General features: G+C 42.9%; 3 protein-coding genes across 6 annotated transcripts; 1 reads left to right on the forward strand and 2 right to left on the reverse strand.

The window, feature by feature from the left end:
- Positions 1 to 624: 624 nt before the first annotated feature.
- Positions 625 to 3,743, reverse strand: LOC101772671. Of its 2 annotated transcripts, XM_022825022.1 has the most exons (7): positions 3,465 to 3,743; positions 2,361 to 2,743; positions 1,908 to 2,164; positions 1,787 to 1,828; positions 1,415 to 1,554; positions 1,190 to 1,285; positions 625 to 1,068 (listed from the first exon to the last, which is right to left on the reverse strand). In XM_022825022.1, exons 3-7 carry the CDS (start codon positions 1,990 to 1,992, stop codon positions 940 to 942), a joined length of 492 nt encoding a protein of 163 aa, XP_022680757.1. In that variant the 5' UTR covers positions 1,993 to 2,164; positions 2,361 to 2,743; positions 3,465 to 3,743; the 3' UTR covers positions 625 to 939. The 2 variants fall into 2 exon arrangements, with proteins under 2 accessions (XP_022680757.1, XP_022680756.1); XM_022825021.1 differs by having other exon boundaries at positions 1,190 to 1,554.
- Positions 3,744 to 13,292: 9,549 nt separating this feature from the next.
- Positions 13,293 to 17,045, forward strand: LOC101774834 (putative disease resistance protein RGA3). Of its 2 annotated transcripts, none has more exons than XM_022825083.1 (2): positions 13,293 to 15,051; positions 15,367 to 15,886. In XM_022825083.1, the coding sequence occupies exons 1-2, from the start codon at positions 13,389 to 13,391 to the stop codon at positions 15,417 to 15,419; spliced, it is 1,716 nt and encodes a 571-aa protein (XP_022680818.1). In that variant the 5' UTR covers positions 13,293 to 13,388; the 3' UTR covers positions 15,420 to 15,886. The 2 variants fall into 2 exon arrangements, 1 of the variants encoding a protein (XP_022680818.1); XR_001393165.2 differs by adding an exon at positions 16,912 to 17,045 and having other exon boundaries at positions 13,294 to 15,707.
- Positions 16,276 to 20,712, reverse strand: LOC101774166 (putative disease resistance RPP13-like protein 1). 2 transcript variants are annotated; one of them, XM_004962026.3, is made up of 2 exons: positions 16,805 to 20,712; positions 16,276 to 16,536 (listed from the first exon to the last, which is right to left on the reverse strand). In XM_004962026.3, the coding sequence occupies exon 1, from the start codon at positions 20,147 to 20,149 to the stop codon at positions 16,832 to 16,834; it is 3,318 nt and encodes a 1,105-aa protein (XP_004962083.1). In that variant the 5' UTR covers positions 20,150 to 20,712; the 3' UTR covers positions 16,276 to 16,536; positions 16,805 to 16,831. The 2 variants fall into 2 exon arrangements, with proteins under 2 accessions (XP_004962083.1, XP_004962082.1); XM_004962025.2 differs by having other exon boundaries at positions 16,276 to 16,604; positions 16,805 to 20,711.
- Between the last annotated feature and the right edge of the window lie 7,093 nt (positions 20,713 to 27,805).

The raw sequence follows: 27,805 nt of genomic DNA on the forward strand, positions 1-27,805 counted from the left end.
AGCTATCATGGCACTGGGCTTGTACAATCAGAGCAATCCAATGTTTTTTAGATTTAGGAAATAGGTTCCAGCCTCAACAATCAAGTTCTGAAAGCGCACAGCTGATGATTACAAAATGCAGTACCGAGACTACAGACACCACAGACAATGCACAAGTTCTCTCTTCCTCTTTAGATAGCAGCGACCAACACCTAATCTAGTTAGTCCCCTTGAAGATGATCTGCAAATACGAGTTAGGTTTTTTTCTTTTGAAAACTACATTCCTACTCAAACAAATAGCCCAACAAGCGCCGATGCACCAATTAAAAATCGATTTCTTAACTTAGATGAAAACTTCTAAGCCCAGAACCAAATAAATTAGCTGTGGAATGCGGCGGCTGAATACCAAAGGAGATGGAAACCATATTCCAAAAGAACCTTGCCGCATGGTATTAAAAAAATAAATGTTAAATGGTTTCTTCTGAGCTACAGAAGCAACATTTAGCACATCCAATCCACTTTCTTTTCACAAGATTATCTTTAGTTAGTATGACTCCCTTCCTAAGATACCAAAGAAAGATTTTGATTTTAAGTGGAAGTTTTAACTTCAAAGAGAAGAGCAATCCAATGCGTAAGAACAAAAAGTCAGAAACTAAGTTCGACAAATTATGGGTGCTCCACACCACAATCATGAGCACACGTTGCTATCCATTTACAATCCTTTTTTTTCGAAACACCATCCATCTACAATCCCGTCAAATCAATCTTCTGCCAACACATAAAAAATTCCTCTATCTTCGATGGGGGAAAAATGATATGGAGGCCATCCATCTCAGCAGTTCGGAAACAACTCCAAGATTCAATGCTCAATTGCTCAAACGACCACGTCCAGTCTTTGCAAATATAGCCTTCGGCTTCTTCCATCGCCTTCCCCATGCTATAACTGTGAATGCCAAAGTCTTATGGACACATTTCCCAGGCAAGATGCATCACATCATCGTCAATGTATGGGCGCAAATCCCACATGAGGCAGTATCCTTCAAGCTCTGATGGCAGCGTTTTTAGGGATAATGCACCAACAATATTTTCCTGTAGAGAAATGTAGTCTTCACTGATCAAGAGGGTGAAAGAAACAGAATTGGGATGCCATGGCCCGCAAAATGTAAAGTGGAAGAGTAAGTGAACATTCTGACACACCGACACAATTTACCTGCATCGCATAGTCAAGCTCCAACATGTTGTGAACAATGATCATCACAGTAACAAGAAATACATCACTGTCCAATTGATCTGCACTTTTATCCTCCTGCAGTAGATGTAACATGTTACCCGGTTTCCACCTTACTTCATCATTGTAAACAGCAAGATATTCTCTGTTGAAAAGAACACTATGTAAATGATTAGTAAAAGGAAATGTTTGAACAGAAACTTCTACCCCAATGATGCACGAATCAATAGTCAGCTTGCTGTCAATGGTATGACTGTCTGAAACTTTCAGAGCACTTATATTGGCGGTTAGGGTGATGGCATAGACATCCTCGACTAGACATTCAAGCTCTTCAAGCAAAGTCTTAACTAGCAGAAAATAAAAAGAACAGCAGGTCAGTTAGAGCCAAGAGTTTCACAAACATGATAAGAAGGAAATATATAAACCCAAAGCTCCAGTTAATCGATGATGGCAATTAATGGCAGTTTGTAGAGTTTACAAGATTGCAGTGAGGTCATGCTTTACTATTACTTGCTTGTGAATACTGAATAGATTAAAGATTAACAAAACTCATATAAGGTATGAAGAGTGATCAAGTACCTTTGTTTATGTGATCCTTAAGTCCATCTTCACACGAGTGTACTGGTACAAGGAAAAAAAAATCAATGCCAAACTGATTAAAGGGTATGAAGGTATCATTAAAAATGAATGATTATCTTACTGTCCGAATCTTGCATATTCAGTAATGCCTCAGTTCGAAAAACAAATGCACAGTACGATAAAGAAGTCATATCAACCATTAGCATGCAGGAATAAGAAAATATTTTTCAAACTCGCACTGATTTATGTTTGAGATATTTTGGCAGTGAAGCCTGCAGCCAGCTTCCAGATACGACCTCATTCTGCCAGAGCTGTTAGATTTAACTATCTGACTCATGACATCTGATCCGTTAGGAATCTGTGGGCTTCGAAAATACCCTGCAATAGATAATTCAGTGCTCTGTTACAGTACAAAATACCCATCGCAATGTTACAGAGTAAATGCATAAAACTGAATCATATAAACTGAAGAGCCACTCTGTGTGACATATTGAAGAGCCAATACAGTGCAGGTTAATGGAAATTTCAGTCCCAAAAAGAAAAGGATTCAGACCACAAAGAAATGATGACATACTTGCTCATGAACTCCATGAAGACACCACGGCAAGTGTTCTCATCCTCGCCAACCGCGATGGGCCGCGGGGGTCGCACTGGCATGTCGAGCATATCTGAAGCCTCTGCCATGCCTACAAACTTCCACGGAGCTGCTGAACTGGGATTCTGCCCTGCTGCCTGTCCTGCTGCCTAAGCTGCCTTGTTGACTAGTGCTTCATCGACCAGTATCCCCCCTGCCACTCGAACCCTGAGTGTCGGGAACAGCCAAAATACTGTCCTACTCTTTCTGCTCTTTTTTTTTTTGAAACAAACTCTTTCTGTCCAAAATACCAGTTCCTCTTCTTCTTGGGCTGCTGAACGGCCTGCTCTTTGCCCTATCCCTGACTTAGACTCACGACCCATCTGCGACAAATGCTGGGTGAGAGCTACGTACTCCACCCGTCCCAAATTTGATTTTTTAATTTATATATTTTGCTATGCACCTAGATATATATTATGTCTAGGTGTATAGTAAAAGGTACTCCCTCCGTTCCAAATTGTAAGTCATTCTAAGAATCTTGGAGAGTCAAAGTATCTCAAGTTTGACCAAATTTATATGATAATATAATAACATTTATGATGTCAACTAAGTATCATTAGATTCTTTATCAATTATATTTTCATAGTATATCTATTTGATGTCATAAATCTTCATATTTTTCTCTATAATTTTGGTTAAACTTGAGATGCTTTGACTCTCCAGAATGACTTACAATTTGGGACGGAGGGAGTATGAATCTAGAAAACCCAAAACAAAACGAGAAATATAACTAGAGACAAGAATACGTCCTAAAGCAAAGCAAAAGGTCGATATGGGACTGGGTTCAACTTGAACTCCATGAATGTGAATTGAATTTCCACTAAATTGAAACTGACGGCATAAGTGTTGCTCAAATTTGAAGGAATCATGCATGAATTCAAACTGAAATGAGCACTAGGCATGGAAATGGTACGAAATTGATGAAACAGAAGCACATTCGCGTCCAACTTGAAAATGGCATGGAGCGGAAACAAATTTCACCAAATACGACTCGGATCTGAACAAATCCGCAAGAAATCGAGTGAATCCGAGGCACGTGCTCACCACTGCACGGGATTGGAAAGGGGAAGCAGTGAGAGGGTCGTAGGCGACGGTGAGGACGACGGCCGGCGGACACGGGCGGCGGAACCGTAGCTCTAGGGTTCGCTGGGGCGCCGCTTTCGTTAGCGAGGCGGTGCGGTGGGGCGGCGGCGCGGTTGCGTGTAGGGGCGGCGCTGAGCTGACTGCGGAGAAGCGGCGACGCACGGCGGTGTGGGCGGGAGGAAGGGCGGGAACCGGATCCTCTGACCCCGACCCCGCCGGCTTCGTCCGCCCCCAATCCGCCGTTCGATCGCAGGATCCAGCGATTCTGCTACACGCTTGCTCCGGACTGCTTGCTTTGTCTCCGATTCATGCGGCCCAGTTTGGCCCAACACCACGGGGTAGCCGCGTGGGCACCAGAAACACACAGGAAGCTGAGTGGTTTTTCTTTCATTCATTCTTTTTCGAAATTCCTTTTATTTTTCGTCTGTTCGCGGTCGCTCAAAACAATGAGCAAAAGTTTAAAAAATAAGAGTCAGTTTAGTTATCTTGCTAGGTTTGTTAGACTCGGTTCATCCAGCGAGATACTAAGGTTCTGTTTGAACTAGTGAGAAGCTATAAGTTTAAATAAACAGCAAATTTCTAATGTAGTTCTGTTTGCACTTCCTAATAGCTTCGCAACGTGAGAAGCTATAAGTTTAAACACATAGCAAATTTCTAATGCAGCTTTCCGCTCAAAACTTAGAAAATCTAAGTTTATATAAAAAGTTGGAAAGCTCAATTTTATATTTTTTTTAGCTTTCTGAGCTTAGAAAACTAAATACATTTTCTAATTAGTGTTGACTTTTTTTAAAAAATTCAACAATAATTTTTCAGAAAAGTAAAAAAAATACAGCTCAAAGTAAGTCTTGACGCTGCTCATGGTCGGCGGGAATTTTTTTATTTTTAACTTTTTTAATTATAATTTTAAAAATAACCTCAGCGGAAGTTTATTTGCGATGGGTAACCTTTTGCCCGCGCCAGACCGCTAGGCACGGCAGGACGCCTCTGCCGCGCCAGACCGCTAGGCACGGCAGGACGCCTCTGCCGCGCCACATGCACTAGCGCGGCGGACCCCTGCCACGCTGGCGCGGCACGGCGCCGGGTCAGGTAGGCGCTGACGTGGGCAAGTGCTCGACGCGCCAGCCTGCCTGGCGTGGCAGCATCCCTCCTACACACGCGCGCCGGCTCCTTCCTTCTCCCTCCCTCCTTTCTTCTTCCTCCAGAACACCCGCGCCCGCCCGAGCTTGTTGCTGCCGCCGGCCGCCGTCCCACCCCCAAATTCACCCAAAATCCGACAATTTCGGTGGGAGAAAGTTGAGGAAATTGATCCCTGCGTCGTGTGGAAGGTATCCCCCTACTTTTTCCCATATTTTACCGTTGCATTTGGTAGATCAGAGGATGTTTAGGTGACTTAGGGTTAGGTTGATGATTTCCATTTTGAATGAAATGCAATGTTGTTATGTGTTAGATGATGCGTAGTTCAAACGCAATAGTCTCTGCCCGCGATATTGATGTGTAGAACTTGTTGAATGCTTCGATTTAGGTATATATTCATCCAATTGTGTAGTATACATGACATGTGTATTTTTTTGTTTGCAATATGTCCAATATGTGGAATGTGTCCAGTTGATATGTTGAATATGTGCAATGTGTAGTGTACATGACATGGTGAAATGTTTGTATTTTGTAGATGGATCGTTTAGTTCGATTTTTTGATGGTGGTATTGTGAAACAAAATGGGGAGTTAGAGAATATAAATGAGTCACTTGAATTCTTCGAGAGTCCTCCAAGTTTTACTGATTTAGTTGACCATGCAATGAGGAAGTATGGATGTAGAGTGGATGAGATGAGTTTGAGAGGTCGTTTTGATTGTGGGAAAGCTAGAGCTCATTATGTTCTCATGAACTTGGCATCTGATTCAAATTGGAAGCACTATAAGGATGTAGTTCACGAAGCAAATGTTGCATGTTTGGAGGTTATAGTTGAAATTGTTCGTATGCCTGGCCCAAATGTTGTCTTGAGGGAGAAAGTGGCGGTAGTGCATCGTAATGGTACCCGGGAGTCAGAAATTTTGCAACACGTGTTAGGTAAAACGGAATCTGCTTTTGACTTGGCCATTGCCAATGATGATTTTCCCAATAATACTTTTGAGAGGGATGAAGCAAATATAGATGATGCTGATGTGTCTATGGGTTCCGAAGATAGTGAATTCGAGAAAGATGGGGTAGTAGGTGTCGAGGCAGAGGAGGAGTCACTATCTCAGAGTGGTGGGCATGAAAATGAGGACGAGGAGTTAGAATATAAAGAGGATGGACCGCAGTTTGACACCGCAACCGTGCATGATGTAGAAAGTATTGGTCGTATGGACGAATGTTTTTCTTACACCCAGAATGAGTTGCGGTTGTTGAAAGAACGTGATGCCGAACTGCCATCCGTTCCCAATGATAAGGACATCGGTATAGTCCACAAAGCCATATGTGAATCTAGTATGGTTAATTCCGAAGGGATACCCTTTAGTGAGAGTCCATTGATTAAGAAGGGAATGAAGTTTAAAAATCTTGAGGAGCTGAAGTTTTTCTTGACTGACTACGCAGTGAGGTTACATAGACCTTTTAGCGTAGTTCACTCCGACAAGAACTTAAGGTACAATGTGATGTGCAAGAAAGGATGCCAATGGTGTGTATGATCTCGGCTAATATCAAGCACCGGACAATGGAGGATTTCAAATGTTGTGCAACCGCATACTTGTCATTCGTCACAGCCGAAGCGAGTGCACGTCCAGTGCACAGCAAAGTACCTTGGGTGATGTATCCTAGGCATTATCCGTAAAGACAGCGAGACATCGGTGCCATCCCTCGTGGAGTTCATCTTCACCTTTAGTGGATACCGTGTCATGTATTCAAAGATTTGGCGGGCGAAGCAACACGCCGTTGCCCTGCTTTGGAGGGACTGGAAGGAGTCGTATGGCATGGTTCCTAGGGTATTCACAGCTATGGCCTACTACGATCCTGGGGTTAATGGTTTATTGACTCATGTGGCATGATGCATCCTGACAATGGAGTTTCGAAGCACATGCTCCAAAGGGTATTTTGGTGCTTCCCTCAATGTAGTGAGGCATTTCAACATTGCCGTCTTGTGATACTTGTGGACGGTACATTCTTGACTGGAAAGTATAAGGGTACACTATTGATAGCAGTTGGTGTAGGTCCAGAATAGTAGCTTGTGCCTCTTGCTTTTGCCTTGGCCAAGAGTGAGAACAATGAGAGTTGGTCATGGTTTATGAAACTTGTTCGGCGACATGTACTCGGACCTTCACGGTAAGTGTGTATGATATCGGATAGGCACCATGGGCTCCTAAATTGTGCGAAGGACCACATGGATGGTTTTCCACTGCTTGTGCATAGGTGGTGCATGAGGCACTTTGCTGCTAACATGTCGCGTCGGCAGAAGACCGACCGCGTGATTGGAAAATTGAAGACTTTATGCTAGGTACATACGGAGATAGAATTTAGTGAGAAATTAGAAGATCTAGTGAAGGACTTGAACAATGACATAAAAGAATGGTTGAAGGGTGAAATGGAGGATAAGGATAAATGGGCGCAAGCTTTCGATGAGGGAGGAATGCGTTGGGGGATTATGACCACGAACTACTCGGAATCACTAAACGTTGTTTTCAAAGGCATCCGAAGTAGGCCTGCGTGTGGAATTATTGAATATTCATTCGAAAAATGCAACGCCTACTTTGTGGATCGATGGCAAAAGGTATGTGCAATGTTGGATGAAGGCCATAGGATTGGGAAGGTTGCAGATAAATTTTTATCACAGGCTGAGCTTAGATCCGTGCACCACTTAGCAGAACCGTACGGGCCAAAAAGGATGGTGCATTCTATAAGAAGTTGCAGTACTACTAACGTTGGGGATGAGAGCCATGTAGGCCGACACTACAGAGTGGATTTGAACAAAGTTTCGTGTACCTGCAATGTTCCTCAATTGTTGGACCTTCCATGTTTACACTTCATTACACAGCTTGCAAGGCAAGAGGTCTTAACTATGAAAGTCCCTTGTACATGTCATCGTTGTACTCTAGGGAGCACACCATCAGAATATGGGAATCTAGCTTTCAACCTTACCTTGATCCATCACAATGGCCGGCATATGAAGAGGTAGGGTACGTGCCCAACCCCAATTTGATGAGAAATAAAGTAGGAAGGAGGCAGGAGAAGCGTTTGAGAGGCGATATGGACGTGTGGCAAGGGAGGCTTTCTACAGATTATGGCACTGATGATTTTGATGTGGACAAGTCGGAAAATCGTTGCTCGAAGTGCCACAAGATCATTAAGAATTGCATATGCTGCAATAGAAATTCTAAGGCCACGAAATCTAGGGCAAACAGTAATAGACCGCATTCTTCCAACATGAGGGTAGGCGTGTTGGTCGTATTTTGCATGGTTATCATTATATCATTTATTGATAGTAAATTTTCATTGTTACTATACTTATTATACAATGAACCTTTTTACTAACGAATATTGTTTGTTGTTTTTTTTGTATGGCGGCCCCAGCGTACCTGCTTCTTGAGGCCACGTATGACTTGCAGCACCGCGCCTACCAGCTCGCCAACTTGCACGAGGTACTACATCAGTTCTGTAGTTATGACAAAAGATAATAGATTCTTGTCGATTAAACAATATTTGGACTTGTCAAACGATGGTCAATTAACCAATAGTTGGTTGATAAATAAGTTGTCCCCAGAGCCTCCTGTTGTTAGAAAATTAGAAAACATATTGGCAATGTAAGCATGCACATTACTAGTTTGTACCATTTCAATATGCCCCAATGTAAAACTTATGCTGATGAATGTGTACCTTAGGATGAGAATTGCAAGATTTTTGTATAAACTGTTCTTATTGATGCTTGCTAATTTATCGCAATAGTGCTTAACATGCGTTTTCACTTGCATTTTTAAAATATGACTAATCGTTATGAAATTCTTATAAATTGATGCTAAGACTGTCCCTTTGCTTGTGTAATTCTTAGCTGACATTAAGTTTGAACTTGAAAATGGTGATGACAAACACCATTCCAGTTTGTTGTGTACAATGTGCACAATTTTAATACTGAAAATGCCATTTATATCATATTTGTGTTACTTAGCACTTTAGCAGTCCTTTATTCGTATAGTTGATGAGCTTATGTAGTTTGGATTCTAGTTTTCATCTCAAATGCATCACTTTTTCCATCTATGTCTATTTGCTTGTTGGTAAGTAATAATCTTATATCCAATTATTTGGTTGTTTTGCAGGATTTGAAGCCACTAAAGGCGAGAGTGCACTCATCATTTAGGTGGGATGAGCGGTACGCGCAGTACCTATAGAGAGCAGGATTCCTGGACATTGCGGTTTAGATTGTTGCGGATGTCCCTCCAATAGACGAACCGTTGTTGACCGCTATGGTTGACAGGTAGCGTCCGAAGACTCACACCTTCCACCTCCCGTTTGAAGAGATGACCATCACGATGCAGGACATCGCCATGATACTCGGTCTTCCACTAGAGGGGCATCTAGTGATGGGAATCATACATAACGAGAATTGGCGTGACATGGTAGCAATGCATATTGGGATTAGGCCGCTAGAGCCAGAGGACGGAGACAACTCCAAGAAGACCTCTGGTGTGAGCTCCGCATGGTTGAGGGAGCACTTCAACATGGTCAGGCTGTACAGTTGGGGCTTAGCGGTTCTCGCCTGGCTGTACAGGTAGCTATGTGAGGCTTGCAGGCGCACTGTGAGGGATTCAAATGTTGGAGGGTGCACCTATATGCTGCAGATCTGAATTTGGGAGCGATAGGACCGGTTGACAATTGAATCCAAATTTTCCCATTATTCATGATTCCTTACATATTTGATCAATTCTCGATACCATTTTGCAATTAAACCCACGAGTTCTTTTTTTTTATTCCTTAGAATTTTTTTTCTCTTTCTGGTGGTATCAAACTGTCACAATTTTTTTTCTCTTGTTCCGACCAAAAAAGTACAATTGGTTCGATTGTAGGGGTGATTATTTACTTCACGGGCGAGGTTCCTGGACCTTTTGAGTAAGACTGAAGAGGATATTATGTGAATTGAAAGTTTTCGTATGGAAGATGGAAAACTTATATGTGTGGTCGATCTTTTAGCTCCTTATCGACGTGGAGGAAAAATCAGACTATGTGGGGGAGAACCCAAAGGAAAAGGATAGGTGTAGAGACTCAATGGAAGCTGTTTTTTTGATTCCGTCGAAAATCGATTTTACGGTATTTTATTATATGTTATATGTATTTATTTATATAATAATAAAATATCTCTATTTTATGCGAGTGGTAAGAGAGAATATGAATGATTTTCTTATTTTTCTTGATTTTATCAAGATTTTGAACCTCAACGTAAATAAACTTCTATATCTCAATATATATAAAAGAAAATCTCTCAGGCTCGAACTGATAACTTCCACTATGTTAAGGTGACCACGATTGATCCTCAAAGGTAATGAATGGAAAAAATAGTATATAATAAAATTGACGGGAGGAGGACGGATCGCTCACATTTGATTTGATGGTCAGAGGCTAATTGACCCATTACAAAATTGGAAATTTCAAATTTAATCTATTTTCTAATCTATTGTATTCTTTTTCGAGAATGCCGCCACTCGGACTGGAACCGAGAATAGCGAGTTTTCTAATCTATTGTATTCTTTTTCGTTGTGCATGGGCTATTAGGCAAAAAGTTTATAGGAGAGTTTAGAGTTTATAGGAGACTATGTAAGAGTGAATACCTCCTCATCTACCGCGAAATAGCCCTTGTATGGAACGAAATAGCTAACATACTATCAAAATGCAAACATTGACCGCAACCACGCACGCACACTCAATGCAAATAACATATTACATGTTTTGTCAACAAATAATCATAATTATCACAATAAACATAGTTCTCTCACAAATGAAAATATTTTTTCACAAATAATGGTAGTTCTCACGATAAACATAAACATAGTTGTCTCATAAATAAACATAGTTTTGACAACTAAAGAGAAACATGATCCAGCTAAATCAACACGTTCATCTAGTCTGACTCACTTTCACATAGTAACTTATCATCATCATCATCCCCGGCAATAACAACTCCCTTTTCTTTCTTATCCATATTAACCTTACCAACAGGTAAATCGGCAACAAGAGCCTTCATCGTCTCTATTTGTGCCTCTTCCGCTTTTTCTTGTAACTCTTCTATTTCAATCCTTCTCTTTCTTGCCCTAACCTGCTGCAAATATTTTTCCCATGAACCCTTAGGTTATTTCGCATTCGGATCAACCACAAAATCTAAGCGATCTCTCTCCTCCCTCAACCTTTGTTTCTCCAACTCTCTCTCCTCCTGCAACTTTCTCCTATTTTCTCTCTTCTCATTTTCAGTTAGAGGTCGTGGATACTTGGTTCTGTTCTGCCTCCAATACTTAATAATAGTTTCCCTCGCATAAAATCCTTCAGGATCCACTCCAGTCTCATGAACCATATCTTGGTATATTTTCCCCCAAAGCAAGTCGTCATCAAGTATAGGCACATCATAATCCTTTCTAATCTTTTCTATCAGTTCTTGTTTTTTCTTGACTTACATGGTTTCGATGTACTACCCAACTTTAACAATAAATCACAACGATCAGAAAAATCTTCCCAATTACATATCCTTCCCTCCTGTAACAAGATTTTCATATTCTTACAAATTTGAAACAAGATCCAACCTTAATAACACAAAAGAGACGAGTAGTTACTCACCCAGTAGTCGCCATATGCATTGCCACAAAACAAACCATATCCAAGCTCAGAAGGCACCACACCTTTTGTTGCCAATATACCACACTTGCATCAACAACTAGGAGAGGACACACATGGCCTTGGTGCCTTTCCACTCTCGAACTCCCGCACTTGCTACTCTGTTGGCCACATCGCCTTTAGGCCGTAGATATACTCATTGAAATCACACAACGGCCACCCATCCTGCATAAAATCGGTGACAAGATTAAAAGTGACCATAAATCAATAAAACTATCACTGCTAGCTACACGTCATACTAACATTCTTATAATAAACTTACATGAGTCTTTAGCACGCATCGAAAGAATGGAATGAACTTAGGTGGAACCCCTAAGTTAGGACACATAAGCTTAGTAGGAACTCCACATTTGCACATGGGAGGATCCCTCACACACCTACAAGCATCCTCCTACTTCTCTTCCTCGGTCATTCAGGTGGGTTTGGTGGAGGAGGAACCCAACGCCTAAAGTGATGGTATAGTTTAAGCTCTGTGCTATGGTATGGGAATAGGCGGATCCTAGGATCATATTTGTCAGATCCATCTATCCACTGAAATAAATCACAAGGCGTGGTAGTCATTGGATCAAAAGTCCACTTGCACACATAGAAAGCTCTTCCAGTTGTTTTTGGATGTCTGGATTGTTTCACCTCTGCTTGCACTCCACATCTACAAAGAGGTACCGGAAGGGCAGGAGGTACGGGAGCACCAGCATTGGACTTGTCCACGTAACACACATACCACCTACACCGCTTGTATTCACAACCGAACGACGTCATCTCACCTACACAGCAAGTGCCAGTAAATTAATATACAAATAAACTTTAAAAACGTAATCCATCTACTTCACCATACAAACTATATACATCAATTCGACAAAATACAAACACTCCATATACAAAATACAAACACTTAACCATATCAACTATAGCAACTATATTAAGGAACAAAAATATGAGATAAATTAATTGAACATATTGCCAAAAAACATCATGTACACCATGCCATGTACACTACACAAGTGCATACCAACTTATACAATCCCACCATCAAACATACAAATTAAACAATCCATCTGCAAAATACAAACACTTCACCATATAAACTATATTATAAACTAAACGTATTGGACATATTAATTGGACATATTGCAAACAAAAAAATACACATGTCATGTATACTACACAATTGGATGAAAATATACCTAAATCGAAGCATTCAACAAGTTCTACACGTCAATATCGCGGGTAGAGACTCTATTGCGTCTGAACTACGCATCATCTAACACATAACAACATTGCATTTCATTCAAAATTGAAATCATCAACCTAACCTTATGTCACCTAAACATTCTCCGATCTACCAAATGCAACGCTAAACCAAGGGAAAAAGTAGGGGGATGCCTTCCACACAAAGCGTTGACCAATCCTCAACTTTCCCCCACCGAAATCGCTGGATTTTGGATGGATTTGGGGGTGGGGCGGCGGCCGGTGGCGTGCACAAGCTCGGGCACGGGTGTTCTGGAGGAAGAAAAAAGGAGGGAGGGAGGGAGGAAGGGGCCGGCGCGAGTGTGTAGGAGGGGCGCTGCCGCGCCAGGCGGGCTGGCGCCACGTCAATGCCTACGTGGCTCGGCGCCGCGCCGCGCCAGTGCATGTGGCGTGGTAGAGGCTTCCTGCCGCGCCTGGCGGTCTGGCGCGGGCAAAAGAGTCACCCACCGCAAATAAACTTCCACTAAGATTATTTTTGAAATTACATTTAAAGAAGGTTAAAAATAAAAAAATTTGGTCGGCGGTCTCTCCATCGCTTTGCAATGCCAGGCGCGGACCCCCCTCTACGGCACGCGGCACGCCACAAGCCGGGGACCCGGTCCCGCCCCCGCGCCTTTGTGGCTGACAGGCTGAAGTCTGAACCGACGTGGCGAAGTTAGACTAGGACCATTTTTTTTTTGAGACTAGGACCAGGTTGGGCGGAGTCAACCAAGCGGAACGAAAGCGACGACCAAGAATCCCCATCCAAGCCAACGGGCAACGAGGTAGCTCCCCGCAGCCAAATCGATTCCCGACGATGGCCGCGCCCGCGCCAGCGCCAGCGCCGTGGCCCGTGTCGCAGGACCTCGCCGCGCTCGCCGGCCGCGCCCGCTCCCTGTCCCGGGGCGACGCCGGCCTTGCGGGCCTCGCCGCGGCGCTCCTCCGGATCCAGCCCGTCGCCCGGGAGCTGGAGCGCCGGGCGTGGCCCCCGCCCGCCAGGGCCGAGGCCCCCGCGCTGCACGCCTGGCTCGCCGAGCTCGGGGCCGCCTTGGCCGAAGCCGAGGACCTCCTGGACGAGCTCCACCGCCGGCGCCTGGCCGGCTCCGCGATCTCCAACTGCGTCGGTGCCGCGTTCCGTGGCCCCGCCCGGAAGCTGCGGCGCCTGGCCCAGAGGCTCGACTGCGCCCGCGACGACTCGGAGCGGCTGCGGCTTGGAAGCGCAGCGGGGTGCGGGGTGCGGTCGCCGAACCGCGTGACGGGCTCGGTGCTCGCGGAGCGGAGGGTCTTTGGGCGTGACAAAGAGTGCGACGACATAGTCGGCAGGCTCATCGGTGACTGCGTCGAAATTTTTCCTTCAGTAACGCCAGTTGTTGCAGTGGTTGGCCATGGAGGCATGGGAAAGACCGTGCTTGCTCAGTGCGTGTACAATGATGCGAGGGTTCAAGGGTATTTTGATCTTAGAGTTTGGATCTGCGTCTGGGATAGGTTGGATGAAGCTGAGCTCACCAGGGAGATATTGCAGTCCATTGGTGGTGTAGATGATACACCCTATGACGAGAGTTTGGAAACATTGCAGGAGAAGCTTGGGGAAGTGGTTGCGTCGAAGAAGTTCTTCCTAGTTCTTGATGATGTTTGGAATGATGAGGGGAAGACCGAGCTGGAGAATAGGTCTGTGTGGAACAAAGTGTTGGCACCTATTAGCTCTGCCGCAATCGGGAGCAAGATCTTGGTGACCACTCGGATGAAGCTAGTAGCAGAGGTTCTGAATGCATCATATGTGGTCACGCTTGACGGATTAAAAATTGTGGATTGTTTGTTGTTGTTGAAGGAAACTGCGTTGGGTAGTGAAACCATGGAGATTCCTCAAGATCTACTAGAGTTTGGGAGAGCCATTGCTGCAAAGGTGAAGGGTTCACCTTTAGCCACCAAAGTTATTGGGGAAATGCTAAGGAACACCAGGAGCACACAGAAATGGAGAGCACTGATGGACACAGAAATTTGTGATAATATTATTATCTCCTCCCTCCAACTCAGTTATCAACACTTGCCAGGTCATCTCCAGCGCTGCTTTGCATACTGCAGCATTTTTCCAACGACTTGGAGGTTTAATCGATATAAGTTGGTCAAAATGTGGATAGCTCTCGGTTTCGTTCAAACACCATCAGAAGGGAAAAGGCTGGAAGATTTAGGGTACAAATACTTTGATGATCTCTTATCACGGTCCTTCTTTGGGTCTGCAAATAAAGATCAGCAAACATATTACTTCCTGGATGACCTAATGCACATTTTGGCGCATCATTTTTCTGCTCAAGATTGCATGAAAATTAATGAGGACATCCCTGTTGTGATTCCACCAACAGTTCGTCACCTATCTGTCTCAACTGATTATTTACCACAGCTGAAGAGCAAATACAGGTTGGGAAGGCTGCGGACATTATTAGTTCTTGGAAGCTCGTCGTTATCCTCGAGTCATTTCCCTGGTAAACTTCTGGCCAAATTTAAGAACTTGCGAGTCTTGGATCTAAGTGAATCTGATATTGCAGAATTACCAGATTCCATTAGTCAGTTGGTTCATCTCCATTACCTAGCTTTGTGCAGTATAATTAACAAACTTCCCAAGAGTATATACAGGCTTCAATATCTTGAGGTTCTAACCGTATTGTTTTTCCATGATAACCATCCTGGAGGTGCTGACAAATTTGTTACTGTGAAACATATCAAAACATGCTATGAACATAAGGCCAATAGATTGGTGTGTAATGCTATGCATAAAAATTGAACTCTGTTCTTCTTAGGTGGCAGTGTTATGGGCAAAGCATCAACCTGCGAGGTTGATTTAATAACATGACCAGCTGCCTGGTGTGCTTTCAGAATAAAACTTTACAAATGATCCCAGGAGCAGACATGAAGTGCAATGTTTTTTTTTCCCGAGGGAAGAGCAATTTGATACCTTCAAGCTCTTGAATTCATTTGGTGTCAGAATAACTCCAATTTGGTGGATCAAGAATCTGGTTGTTCACATCCTTCGGAACTTTGAACTGTTCCCTATTAGTTTGTTTGCTGATCTCCAGGATGGCACTTGGCAGCCTTTGAAGCCCCCAATGGCTGGAGTATCTGCCAGTTCTCCCTAATTTTTGTATCCTTACAAGCTGTGTATAGTTCCTTTACTTTTCTTTGCTTTTGATTTCTCATTTTGTAAGGTATTTCATTTTTGTTTCTGTTGTTCCTTTTCATACAAGAAAAGAATTAAAGATATGGTACTCTGGGACTACATTAGGGATGCAGTTTTGCTCTGATGGACTGTGGGTTCCATTTTATGTTTTTGTGCATTTTCAGTTTTCCATAGACCATACCGGATAGCAATCTCCTTAAACGTGAGGAGCGTGATAGCAAGCTTCATTTATAAATGATGAACTACAAAGGGCGCATGAGCCCTCACTAAATGCAACTTAGGTTCTTTTTTCTTTCTTTTTCCCCCTTTTTTTTTGGTAATCATCTGCAACAAACCTCACATGAGGCTTGGAAGTAGACGCACTGAATAATAGTTGGGTCCTTTTATGAGCTTGTCAGGGTGAGTGGAATTAGGGATAGATGCCCATTTCGCCCTTTTCAGTGTTAGTAGTTAGTCGGGAGTCTGTACAATTATTTCTGTTTTTGCAAAGCAGATCAGAAGAGTGTTTTCTGCAATGAAATAGCAATCCCTCTTGTTGTTTGTTGTAACTTGTAAACGTACAAGTTTGATTGGCTGAGGATAATATTGTTCACAACTCAATAAATTGCACCAAATGGCACTTTACATATCTGACAGTCTCATGGTGACAAACACTAACTTTACAGAAACATAAATGGAACAAACTCTAAGCCAATGTGGGCACACAGACACAATAAATACATTATAGTACAAATTTTGAAACACTAATTCAAGCTGAGAACAAGCTGTTGGCGACTATGCTTCATCTGGTCTCCTGTCATGCATAATAGGATTTTGGATATAAATTGTCAGCATCACTGTGATGGAAATGAACTTCTCTATCTGAAAATTTTGCAATGTAAGGTGCATACTGTTAGCATAACATCAGAAGGCATAAGAAAGATGACATTCTCAATACATATAACTCTAGAAGGCACAATCCTACTTTTTTATGGATTACAAATATTATTTCATAAGAAAGATGACCTTGTCAATCTATGATGAAACAAACAACTAAAACTTCATAATGGCACACCATATACCTGTTGGTTTGCATAAAAGGCTTCTAATCAGCGGATTTGTTTTATGGGAATACTAGCTATTTTATCCCATTCTGGTCCATCCTTGACTTGCAGTCGGTTCATCAAAGTTGGTTTGCACCCAATCAGATGAAGAACTTGCAGCGAAGATGGGAAGCGACTTGGCAGCGACTCCAACTCAGCACAATTCATAATGCTCAGTTTTCTAAGAGAATTGTTGTTGAAGTTGGTAGGGAAAGATTCCACAGTGACCTTGGAGCAATTTTCGATCAATATACTTTCTAGTGCCACAAAACTTGGCAGTGAGTGTAGAGAGGAAAATTCAGGACACTGCTGAATGTGTAGCTCATGAAATTTTGTTAAGCAGTCTGAACTTTCCATCTGTGGAAGACATGTGATGTTGTTGCAGTTTGATATCTCCAGCCAGGTAAGTGCTTGTAAACCCCTCAAACAAGTTTCCAACTGCTCATCATTAATGTTTGAATGAGATATTTGCAGCCTCTTCAAGGAAGTCAGCACCTGAAGCTCTTCAAACTTTACATCCTCACAGTTCCTCAGAGTCAAAATAGCAACTGCTTCCACTTGTTGCTGGTGCATTAATCCATTTGTGAGGACGGTGGCAGAGCACGTATCTAATGCAAACTTGCTTGCTTTTGATAACGAGGAGGAGGATGATAGTTTCAGTTGTGAAACAAAACCGGTATTTTTTACCGAGACCTTCCTAACGGATAGAGGAAGATGAGGCACCTTAATCAACTCAGGACAGTTCAAAAGCCTCAGTTTACGGAGTTTAGGGAACACTTCAATGTTCCTTTCTTCTTGTGTCCACTCCACCCACTGTGGCATATCATCAAATTCAAGTTCCTCCAAAGATGGAAATGCAGTTAATTTGGTTCCATAGGAATCGCAGCTGATTTTTTTCACTGAACACATCTCTTTCAAATGCAGAACCTTGAGGCATGGAAGCTGCCCGAGAGGAGGCAAGGCCTCCCACTTTCTGCAGTTGATCAAATGCAGATATTTAATGTATAGGTCACTCGCTCTCAAGCTTTCGCTCAACCAGTTTGGTGATCTGTTACCATGATATCTTCTAATGATAAGCTTTTTAACATACTGGTGCGGTTCAAGACCGTCCAAGACTTTAGCCTCAACAGAAGGCACACTCTTACCAGTCGAGTTCCATTCTAACTCCAGGACCTTAACATTCTCCTTCTTGTTTAATCCAGCTTGGTAGGCTTCTTCCTGATCCTTTACAACATCAAGGTTCTTGATATGAAGCTCTTTGCGAAGACCACTCATACCATTCAAGTCTCCTAAAGTATGCCCCTTTTCATTTTTCACATGGAACTTAATTGATCCCTGCAGGTGAACCAGTTTCCCAATACCAGTGATTTTTGATGTATCCATATCCAAATGTCGCAGACGTTTCAGGTTTACTATGTTTTGGGGGACCTCAAGGCCAGATCCCTTAGGACTACTAAAGGTTTGAAGACGATAGAGCTTTGTCACTGCTTGTGGAAGCCTGGTGATTGATTTACAAAGGGCCAGGTATCTGAGGTATTTAAGATTCCCAATTCGCTCTGAAAGACGAACGATATTACAGCCTTCCAAGCCAAGAACTCGAAGACTTCTCAGCTCTGTGAAAAGATCATCTGGCAGTTGATCCAACGAAGAGGAAGGGCCCTTGAGAATCAGCAATGTGTGTAATCTTTTGAGCTCACATCGGCTTTTGAGCTGTGCCATGGTATCACTGGACACCGAGAGGTGCCGGACTGTCTTTGGGATCTCTTGCTTTGCATCTTCAATTCTCACGCAATCAAAGCGAGAAACATTTTCGGCCAAATCATGCATCAGGTCATGGATGTAATAGTACCTCCGACGCCCTACCTTTTGCCTATGGAAAAAGGACCTGTCCACAAGCTGATCAAAGTAATCGCTCCCCACATCCTCCAATTGGATGAAATCAAGGGCCATCCATATCTTCACCAGCTTATCACGCTTGAACCTCCACTTCTTTGGGAATAAGCTACAGATTGCAAAGCATGGTTGCAGGTGTTCTGGTAAATTGTGGTAACACAACTCCAATGTTTTGAAAATATTGTCAAAGCTATCCATATCGAGCACCCTTTTCCAGTGGGTGACCCTGCGGCTGCCTTCCAGCATCTGTCCAACGGCCTTGGCTACCATTGGTGACCCCTTGAGCTTTTCAGCAATTTTTCTCCCGATGTCTTGCAGTTCTTGAGGCTGCTTATTAATGTCTTCCTCGCCAAAGGCGCACCTCTTGAACAGAGACCAGATGGCATCCGCCGGCAAGTCATCCAACCAGACCTCCTTGCTTGCGTACAGCAAATCTGCCATGATTTTTTGGCGAGTGGTGATCACAATCTTGCTCCCCGTCGTCTTCCCATTGCCGATGGGTGCCAGCACCTTGGACCACATTTCTCGGTAGGCATGCCCGTTTATGTCCTCCCTGTTCCAATTCCAGACGTCGTCGATCACCAGCAGAAATCTGCGCGACGAGACTTCCTCCTGGAGTTTCACCTGTAACCAGTTGAAGTTCTTCATGCCGTTCGGCACATCGACATTGACAGAATGCAGGAGTTGCTTGGCGAGCTCAAACTCGTTGTCCGTAGCAGCGGGCTGGATCCAGATCTTGAGGTCGAAGGCAGAGTCCACTTCCTGATCCTCGAACAGGAGCTGCGCCAGCGTGGTCTTCCCCATCCCGCCATGGCCCATGATCGCGGCGACCGGGACAGACCTGGCGTCGCCGCCGTCGGGCGTGCCGACGAGCCACGACACCATGTCCTGCAGCTCCCTGTCGCGCCCGAACACCACGTGCTCGCGGTCGCGCACGGAGCCCGTGGCTCCGCCGTGGAGCCCTTGGTGGTGGCCGCTCAGGTCACCGGAGCCCAACCCCGACCCATGGGCCGCCGCCGCCTGCATCAGCGCCGGGGAGTTAGCTTGGACGGCTTGCAGCTTCTCGACGACGTCCTTGAGCCTGTTGACGCGCTCGTCGGCGCCCAAGATCCGCTTGCCGAACCTGGCGACGGGGGATTCGGGCTGCGGGGCCGAGTCGTCGAAGTCGTCGAGGACGTCTCTGGCCTCGTACACGGCGTCGATGAGCTGCTGAAGCCACGCGCGGAGGTCCCGGCTTTTGTCCGGCGAGCCCCGCGCCTGGACGGCGCCCGCCACGGCGCGCAGCTGGGCCAGCAAGTCTTTCATCCGCTCGAGAGCCTTGGGGACGCCGTCGCCCTGCCACCTGATCCTGTCGGAGGCGCAGGATTTTGCCTTGTCCATGACGATCTTGATGATCGGGCACACCAGCCAGCCTACCACCGCCTCCACCATTCTCGCCGGACGGAGATCGAGGCTGCGCGCTGTTGGTGGATGGCCAAGGAGACTGGAGACTGAGGAGTGGAGTCAACGGCTGTGGCCTGTGGGGAGCTGGCCGCGGCCGTGCGTGCTGGGCTCACCCGGCTGGAGGGGACGAGGGGTTTTTGGGTGGTTTTGACGGGGCAATTTCCGTGCGATTTCGGCTGTTTTGGGAGTATCCTTCCGGCAACGCAGAGAGCTTTGCATTGACCGACTCGGCGACGCGGATGGGCTTGGAAGTCTTCCACATGAACACGGTTGGGTCGCGTCACTTCCGTGTGGCCGTGTGGGCACTGCAATGAAGTGACCAATGACTACAGGACAGGAAATTTGCAAGATTGGAAGCAGGAAATGTCAGTCTCTGCGAGGATGGAACTTCTATTTATAGCGGGCACATGTTTAGCGTCTTCAGTTGCATCTATGCAGGCTGGCGATGATTATAGCTACAGTGCTTGCTTGATTCATTTGTTACGGTTGGAACGAATATCAAAACCCATCGGTGTCCTCTACTTTAACGTCTACTATAGAAGATTTTAGTTAATTTAATGTTATTCTTTTTACCTTTAACTATAAATATATAAAATTTTATATAGATTGACAATACAATACAATTGGTATTATTATATTTGGGTTAACAAATAGTTTCATAGTATATGACACATTCAGTTATATTTTTATAGATATTACTAGTCAAAGTGTGATCGTGAGATCATGCCATTTGTTAAATATATCTTAGCCCATATATTGTAGCCCACGTGGCTATCTCACTGCGTATGCGCACCTCAAGCCACCCTAATGCCATCTTTCCCATAAATCATTTCAAGGCAATAAATCATGGCGCAATCCATTTTTTTCACAGCAACAGCACGACCGTTGCGTGTGTCGATCGTCCCCTGCTTGTCGCACCCGCACGTTAAATTACTATCCTCACTAGGGATGAAAACAGTTGGGATAGATCCCGAACTGACCACTTCCATTTTCTACATTATGATTTCATTTTCGACCGTTCCCATTTTTAGCAAAATATAAAAGTTGTCAGATTCAACTAATCTTAATGTCATTCTTCACCATTTTTGTAGTAGTTTATTTTCATAAATGTGGAAAAAATCCCGACCGCCCCGCTTTTGTTTTCTACATTATGATTTCGTTTTCGACCGTTTTCATGCCTAGTCCTCAGCACTAGTTTCATGGTCTGTCGTGCTGCCACTTTGTTGCCCTCGCTTCTAGCTCGTCATTCAGTGCAGCCGTCGCCATGAGCTTGTTGCTCACATCATCCTCGCTTGTTGTGGCTTCTTCATTTGCCTCGGCCTGTTGGCTCCCTCCTATGGATCTTCATGCAATTTCATCGTACTGAGGAGACACCTTTAGAGGATCGCTCATGATAGACGCATACTGTGGACAATCTTGTTTAGGGGGTCTTTGGATTGGATTCTGGTTATAGATTCCACTAAAAAAAATCAGAATTCCATCCAAACGGAGGAGATTCTAGTTCATATGCACATAGATTCCTATAATACGAGAATCCACCTGAACCTAGGTATTTGGGGATATTGGATGGAGAAGGATGGGAAATGACAATCGTATCCTCACCATCTTGTCTCCTCCACCAGTAAGAATTAACCGATAAAGATGCTGAAAAATAACCGGCTAAAACATGACTATATATACCCAAAAATTCAATGTCTCAACAATGTGCTCCAACACCCTGTGTCTAGATCAAGGTTTGCAATCCTAGGGTGACAAAGTAAACAATTCAAGTTCATCTAGTAAAGTAAATTGCTTTAAAGTAATTGTACAAGATAAATAAGGTTAAGTAGACAAACCGCAGCAGAGACACCGATTTTTTCCCGCGGTCTCAGTGACTTGCCGGTGACCCCTAATCCACATTAAGGTGGATTGAATGTTCCAACCGCTCTTCTATCAAGGCTCCGCTTGATCTTGAGCTGGCTTGGATCAAAAAAACCGCTCCACGCCTCGATTCTACTAGAGTTGTTCTTCACCAGTCCGGTGTGGCAAGCACAATACCTCTCACAAAGCACACCAAGTCTTCTCACAAGCTTCTCGCGAGAAGATCACGGGATCACAGCACCACCACGAGGTCTATGTGTCGGCAAACACCAAGAGTAACAAGTCAGACACACTTAGACTCTGCACCAAGTGCCTAAAGCTCAATATTTTATGCAAATGCACTTGAATCTTGCCTCTCAGACTCTCTTATGTGCAACACATGCACAAACTCATGGGGAGGACTTGCACAAGCTCAAGATTATTGCTCAAATGGATGCCTAGGACTTACCAAACACGTAGGAAATCGGGTATATAGGTCACCCCTTCAAGACTAGCCGTTACATCCAAATCCCGTCAAAACAGAGTTTTCATGGACTGTCCGCCCTTACAGGACTGAATTGTCTACCATTCAACCCAATGGCTATATTCTCAATAAATGCACCTCGGAGTCGACGGTTACGTCTACAGCGGACAATCCGTGGACCGGACGGTCCGCTAGTCATTTTCTATTGCAACCATAGAACCAATATGTTTCTGTCCAACCTCAAAATCAATCTCGACAGCTGGTCCACCCTTCTATGTCAGATCGTCCGCAGGTCATTTTTAGCACAAACGAGGCTTGGTAAAATGACCATCACTTTTAGCTCTGATGTCCAAATTATGTGATCTTGAACTATATGGAAAGCTCGTTTAGAGAACTACACATCCCAACTAAGTGGTGGACCAAAAATGCATTGGGTCACAATAGACTCCGTCCATTTGATCTCATCAATACACTTGATGTCAGCCAACACATGATTTCTATCTTTTAACTCCTCACCACATCATTTGACTCTCACCAACACATGATGATCCTTCAATTCCTTTTCACTTCTTCAAATAATACGATGTACTTCACCGTGTGAAGTATATCATTTGCTTTCACTTCTTATCTTTTTTGCATTCTTCATAAGATTGATGCGGATCACTCATAGCTTCATATGACTCTCATGGTCCATCAACTCCAAGCCTTTACTTGCCCTTCACCACTTCCTTGGTCCTTCGGCGCCAAGCCCCTTGCTTGCTCTTCACCTTTACATGGTCCATCGTAGCCGAGTCTTGCTTGCCCTTCACCATCATGCCATACTAAAGACACTTTGTACTCCATATCTTCAATGATCTTTCCATTCAATACCATTTCATTGTAGATCACAAACTCATCGTGCTCATACTTTTGATCTCTATTAACACACCAATGCATGATGTTCATATTTTTCACACCCTCTCAACAAGTATACATCAACACATAATGTCTTGTTGTCATCAATCACAACCTCAAATTGTTGATCCTCAACCAACGAGATATCAACCCTTATCTTGATGCCGGAACTCAACCTAACATATCACTCATGGAAATAGTTAGTCCCGCACATCCGGTTGTCAATAATCACCAAAACTCACCATAGGACAATGCTGAGGGGCCTAAATCCTTCAATCTCCCCCTTTTGGTGATTGATGACAGCCCGATCACGTAAAGAGAGATAATTAATAGTTGCATCTAATATATGCCAACATTTACATGAGTCATATACTAGAGGTTTGGTTTCAACTAATGAAACACCAATCATAAAGTAAGCTCCCCCTTGATATGTGCCTATAGATATATGAAAGTGAAACAATCATATGCACATTTGAGATGAAACTCCAAGTAAAGTTCACTCTATGCTTGGAACCTTACCTCAAGATTCCAAGAGTTTCTCTCCATATACATATCTCTCCCCCTTTGGCATCAAGCACTAAAAGAAAAAATGTACCAAGTATACAAGACTACACAAGTCATATATATATATATATATATATATATATATATATATATATATATATATATATATTCACATAGTACATGTCACAAGTAAAGACCCAATTTAAGTTGTGACAAGAACAAAATGGATCAATACTTGTAAGATGACATAATATAGCATGAACTCCCCCTAAGCATATGCATACATATGTGGAAAATGAGAAACCTATGAACATATCCTATTTCAAAGGCATAAAGAGTTCATCCTATATGAAACCGAGGGATGCAATTTAAAGAAAATGAAGCAACAATATTAAAGCATACCTTCAGAATCACTTTCTATCCATCATGAGACCAACCCAATTAGGACTCAGTAAAATGTTAGTGTCAAGATCTCAAAATATATGAAAAATTCTCTCCTCAAGATGAGCATACAACCATACATAGATATTCAAGCCAAACATATGCACATATTATGTTCAAAGTAATGGTGAAGAATTTATCCTATATTTTAGATTTCTATCAAAGGAAGCAATTTAATGATGTACGTCAAGGATAATAAATGCACACCTTTTGATATTTTCACCTTTCCACCAAATGAGAATAGATAATATGAACTTAATTAAACCATTAGTCTCACAAGATATAGAATAAGCTCCCCCTTAAAATGTGCATCCAAGAATATACAAGATATACATATGCACTTTTACAAATAAAGGTCAAGTCGGGAGTTTACACTATATCTTGGGTTCAAGGAAGCAACAATAGTACAAGTATGAACATTAAGCACGAGAGGTGAAAACATGCAGCCATGAACAAAAATGAGGCAAACATATACTATGGAGCTCACAATGAACTATATTGCATAGTAGGACCAATAAACATGGGTGTTAGATAGCAATGAAGCACAACTCATGAACTCACTTCTTTATTTACCTTCTCAATTATCATGGATGGAATCACCAAAAATGACTTGATCCTTCAAATATAGTATGAAGTTGAGCTCATAGGTGATCAATATGATTCATTATTGTAGCCGGTTTGGAAGAAGATGAAGGAAGCTAAGATATCCAAGCCGAAGATCATATAACATAACTAAATATTTGAATGAAGCAAGTGAAATGATCACTGGGATATGAGATGAAAGAGAAGTGCTCTTCTTATGCTGAAAAAATTGAGTGACTTATCAAGTCAATCATCCAAAATGATAATCTTAGTCATCTCCATGCCCCTGAAGTTTTCTTCAAGAACCATATGCTCAAAACTGTTTTCAACACCTTCTCTTGCATAGAATTCCAGTCACTAGACATTCCAACATGTTTCAAATATTTCTCCAGCCTCCAGAATGATGTATCATATCGTGCTGGTAAGGAATTGTCACCTGCTGATTCGATGTTTCTTCATATTCTCGCACACATAATTTCACTGGACCTTGGTGAGAAACACATCAGCTGCAGATCCAGGATACCTGAAGCAGCTGCCCAGCTACAAGGTAGAAATTGGCAAGTACTTCAACATCTGGAATAAGTACCGGACTCTCTTCAAGACCTTGTTCCTGAAGTATGGCTGGCTGTTGCATAGATGAATTGATACTTCGTAAATGGATGTGTACAATAGTTTAGGATGAAATGTGTCTTGTAAATCTTCATATATATATATATATATATATATATATATATATATATATATATATATATATATATATATATATATATATATATATATATATATATATATATATATATATCTCTCTTTCTCTCAAATAATTCATTTTCTATCTGCTGACTGTCAGTCTGTGAACGAAACATGGCCACATGTGTGCACTTGGCATTTTGCTGATGTGGGAATATCTTTTTTTTTTTGAAAGATTGATGTGGGAATATCTGTATCCCCGGGGAAACCACGAGTTAATCACCTATCCCAGAACATTTCGGGTCTCTGTGAGAGTGTGTGTGTGTGTGTGAGTGCGTGTGTGAGCGTGCATATGCGCGAGCGCGCGTGCGCGCGCGCGCATGTGTTCGCGCTCTTGAATGCTTGTTTACTTCAAGATTCTAATGGTCAGAAGTAGCATGCTATCCCAAAAAACTGAACTCAACCAAGGCTACAGCTTAACTGAATAAGGTATATTATCTCCTCTCTTTCTCAGTGCTCTTATTTTTAATTGCAAGTTTCTTCACCCATTTTTCCTTATTCTAAGTGTAGGGCTTAATATCACCTGTGGTTGGTCCTTTAAGATAAGACATATGGTTATATATACACTACCAGAAGATCTCCTGCACGTGCCATTTACAATCCAGGACAGTGCCTGGCCATCACATGCCCCCATCTCTATTGGCAGGTCTGTACTTCTTCTTTAATGCTTTCTCCAGTGTACACTACAGGTCTATATATACCTCAGAGCCAAAATTTTCTGTTCAGCAATCTCTTTGCTGTGTACCATATGGAAACTTGTATCTGTAGGATTTGAGAGTGAGCCAGGAAGAGGAAGAGAGGGTCTAAGAGCAGTGGGAATGGGAACATGGAGGAAAGCCTAGCCTGTTTGTTTCCTCCTCCAGCAACAGAGGTGGAAGCTTGGTTTGGTGTTTCCCGATGCCTCCCATTCCTATTGTTCTTAAGCACTTCCTCCTTTTCCTTTTGGCTTGTTGTGTAATTGTTTATTAAGTATATGTACCTATTTGGATGATTTGAACTTGAGGGTGAGCATGGAAGAGGAAGAAAAGAGTGTCAATTGGCATGGGAACATAGAGGAAGGCATATGAGGTGAAAATATATTCTGGGTCTTCCTGATGCCTCCCATGCCTATTGTTCTTAGGTGCTCCTTCCTCTTCCTTTTGGATCATACAACAGAGAGGATGAGTGGTGTGTTTTTGTTCCTCATTTGGCACTTTTTTCCTTTATGCTTGTTTTGGTGTGCCTCGGTAGATGCATAATTAATGATGATGGCTTTGCTTACTCGAATGCTTTCAATTTCAAATTCTTTGGCATGTTTAGTTACAGATAAGTTAAAGCTTATGGTTTATCTAGATATCCAATAGTTCTTCAAGTTTCAAGACTCCACTAGCACAATTATACAACTGCTTAGCAGTGACTGTTCTGAACACAAACACATCTCACACCACCATTTATCAGCTAGCACATGGAGTAAGAAATTGGATAGCACACCCCTGAACTTGTTTCTTTGGCATGCCTCAATGCCTCAATGCATGGCGTAAGATGATAGCTTGTTTACCGGAATGTTTGATTCTTTGGCTTGCCTAGTCCACGTATAATTTAAGGTGATGGCGTAGCTAGCAATCCCACTGGTCTAAGTTTTAGATTCCACTAGCATAATTATAAAACTGATTTACTAATGATTGTTTTGGATATGAAAACGTATCACACTAGTAAGAATTGTCAGGTATCTTGAAAATTGGCTGCATACTCCAACTTCAGGAGATACACAATAATGTTGTTTCATGGAACATGTGGGCGGCATGTATTTACTAGCTATTTTCACTACTTCTACATTGACCAATGACTGCAAAGAAAGTAGACAGAAAACGAAGACGATGACATACATAATATGATCATTGTACTCTGGCTTTGTACACCATCAACAGCACAAATGATAATTAGCATATATCATGCCAAATTTCAATCAAATGAGCTATACAAAGGTAATAAATGCATACAACATAACATCCAAGTCGGAAAACATTAACAGGTAGAAGATTTCTGACTGAATGCATCCTGTCTTATACCTTTTTTTAAAAAAATTTATCCTATCTTATACTGATGCTTCCAACGGACAAGCATTGCTAAGGTAAATGCATTGTTGTGCCGGGCTCTACGGTGAATGTCTTTCA

The sequence above is a fragment of the Setaria italica genome, chromosome III (genome assembly GCF_000263155.2).
Source record: "Setaria italica strain Yugu1 chromosome III, Setaria_italica_v2.0, whole genome shotgun sequence".
In the NCBI taxonomy this organism is placed as follows: Eukaryota; Viridiplantae; Streptophyta; class Magnoliopsida; order Poales; family Poaceae; genus Setaria; species Setaria italica.